Below are 2110 nucleotides of genomic sequence, written 5' to 3' on the forward strand. Positions count from 1 at the left end.
TTCGACGTTATAGCTTGCGTGCAACAACGCTGCTGGTTTTCGAGAAAGACGTTGGGGGGTCTTGGTACCTAAAGGGGTAGTAGCGACGAAGAGGACATACAGTAATACTCGTTTGCGAAGCGCCGCGAAGACTCGTGTCTGCAACCTCCGAGAGGTGACGGTAATAAATGCAATCCAAGGTCAGTCCCCAGTCTTGTGCTCGACTCGAGTACAGGTGAAAGCAGTTGCAACCGTCTGGTGCAACACAAATGGGTTCGCGATCACACCGCCCAACTCGGCAGCCAAGACTCTTCACGGTGGACGGCACTGCCACGCCCGCTCAATGACGACGCTCCCACCGCCCAGTCTTTCCAGAAGCGCTCTAGATCCGTGGGAGCATGAGCAAGGAAGACGCTGCCCAATACCTCTGCGCGCACTCGTATTCCCCGGACAGCATCTCGCCAAAGCGGTGGTGGCGCTCAATTCCGCCTCACATTTTCATTTTCCAGATCGTCTGACGATGTCGCTGCTTCCCATCTCATGAACAATTACGGTGATCGTACGCGTGTGCTTGGTCCGCAAACGTCAGAGGCGAGCCGTTGGATGGAGGACGCAGCCAGACACGCCTGCAAGGACTGCCTTGTCCAAGTCAGAAATCGCAAACTGCTAGGTGGGTTTGCCTCTACCAGTTCATCGACATCCGTAACCTTGTACCAGCGTCGTCTCGTCATTCTTGTCGCGGTATAACGTATCTGGTTTGCGATGTCGACGAGATTAGCAGCAGCAACCACCACCCTGCATCGCGACCGCCAGAAACCCGCGGCGTCAGGTTCATGCCAACCAGCTGTACTCGTTTAGTGCAATATTGCGTCGGGTCGCCTCTTGTCCGGATATGTATTTTCTTCGAAAACGGCCAAGCGTCCATCCTACAGCCACCTTGGATCCCAGTCAGTCAGTGGTGAGTGCGACGCCTCGCTTGCCCGCAACCATCTTTCGATGCACAAACAGGAGAATTGCCATAACTCTATACGTACCGTAGCACTTGATCCACGTCCAAGATGAAGAGATGACGATGGGCGTTGTGTTTCCGAAATGCCGGTTTCCTGTCAAGTGCTGAAACCGCCGCGCCTCGTCAAGTGTGTCAGGGTGCTCTCATGCCAGCAGCCAGGCACCAATCGTGAGGTCGACGCCTCCTACCTAGTCCCTCGTCGTCTCTATGGTGATCTGAGGTGTGACTCTACCGATCCTCTGCCTTTACCTAGTCGTCCGAGCTTTTGGCCCTCAAGTGTTAGCACGACGCCGTGGCAAGCTGATCCATCGGGGATCGCGCTGCCCCCTGTGAATGTATGTGTGCGAGGACGCCGTCCGAGAACTAGGACCAACCAGATCATATTGTTTGAGAATTCCAAGCTCATAGTGCAACATCACTCCAGGTCTCGACGCTGATGTAGGTACGTTTTGGAGCACACGGCGCCGACGAAATGGTGTGCGGACCTTGTCTGTTGTATCAATCAAAGGTTTAGCAGGGAGCGCGTCGTTCTTGTCGCGGGAGAAGATGCAGTCGCTACGCATCCCAAGACGCCGCACGCAACGGGATGCCATCTGCAGCGCTCGCCTTGCACGCGCACGGCGAGAGCCACTCTCTTCTGCGATCTCTCGTGCAAGCTTGGCCCGAGAAAGACACTCTAGAGTACGTGGCGAAGAGGAAATTTGAGCTGACGAGTTGTCATTTGCCTGATGATTGCTGATATCTTCGCATAGACGCACGCTGTGATGAGCGGGGTAGGGTGGGTCCCAATCTGAACCACGCAGATCGTCGAGCGAGATCGACGTCTGGACGACAAGATGCTCTCTACGAGCGATCTGACCGTAGAGCTATCGATTAGCCGACTTGCGATGTCCTTATTGACGCTTCAAAGGACTAGGGTACTGTGGACTGGTCCTCGCATTGCAGTCGTGCACCCAGAGCGCAAGTACCAAGGCTACATCACCTAAGGGTCTAATGTGCCATGAAAGATAGCTCGGTTTGGCTGCCACGGAGCCCAAGTTGAGGCACCGACAATGAGCTGCGACGAGAGAAGCGACTTCCAGGAACTAGCGACACGGCAACGACCGCAACGTAGCTTGTCGC

General features: G+C 55.2%; 1 protein-coding gene across 1 annotated transcript; it reads right to left on the reverse strand.

The window, feature by feature from the left end:
* Positions 1–1133: 1133 nt before the first annotated feature.
* On the reverse strand, positions 1134–1721 carry SPRG_17733 (hypothetical protein; the record flags this gene model as incomplete). Its single annotated transcript, XM_012357381.1, has 1 exon — positions 1134–1721. A coding segment is annotated over one exon (461 nt), but the record flags the coding sequence as incomplete, so codon positions are not given.
* Between the last annotated feature and the right edge of the window lie 389 nt (positions 1722–2110).

Source organism: Saprolegnia parasitica, assembly GCF_000151545.1.
Source record: "Saprolegnia parasitica CBS 223.65 unplaced genomic scaffold supercont2.882, whole genome shotgun sequence".
Lineage (NCBI taxonomy): Eukaryota > Oomycota > Saprolegniomycetes > Saprolegniales > Saprolegniaceae > Saprolegnia > Saprolegnia parasitica.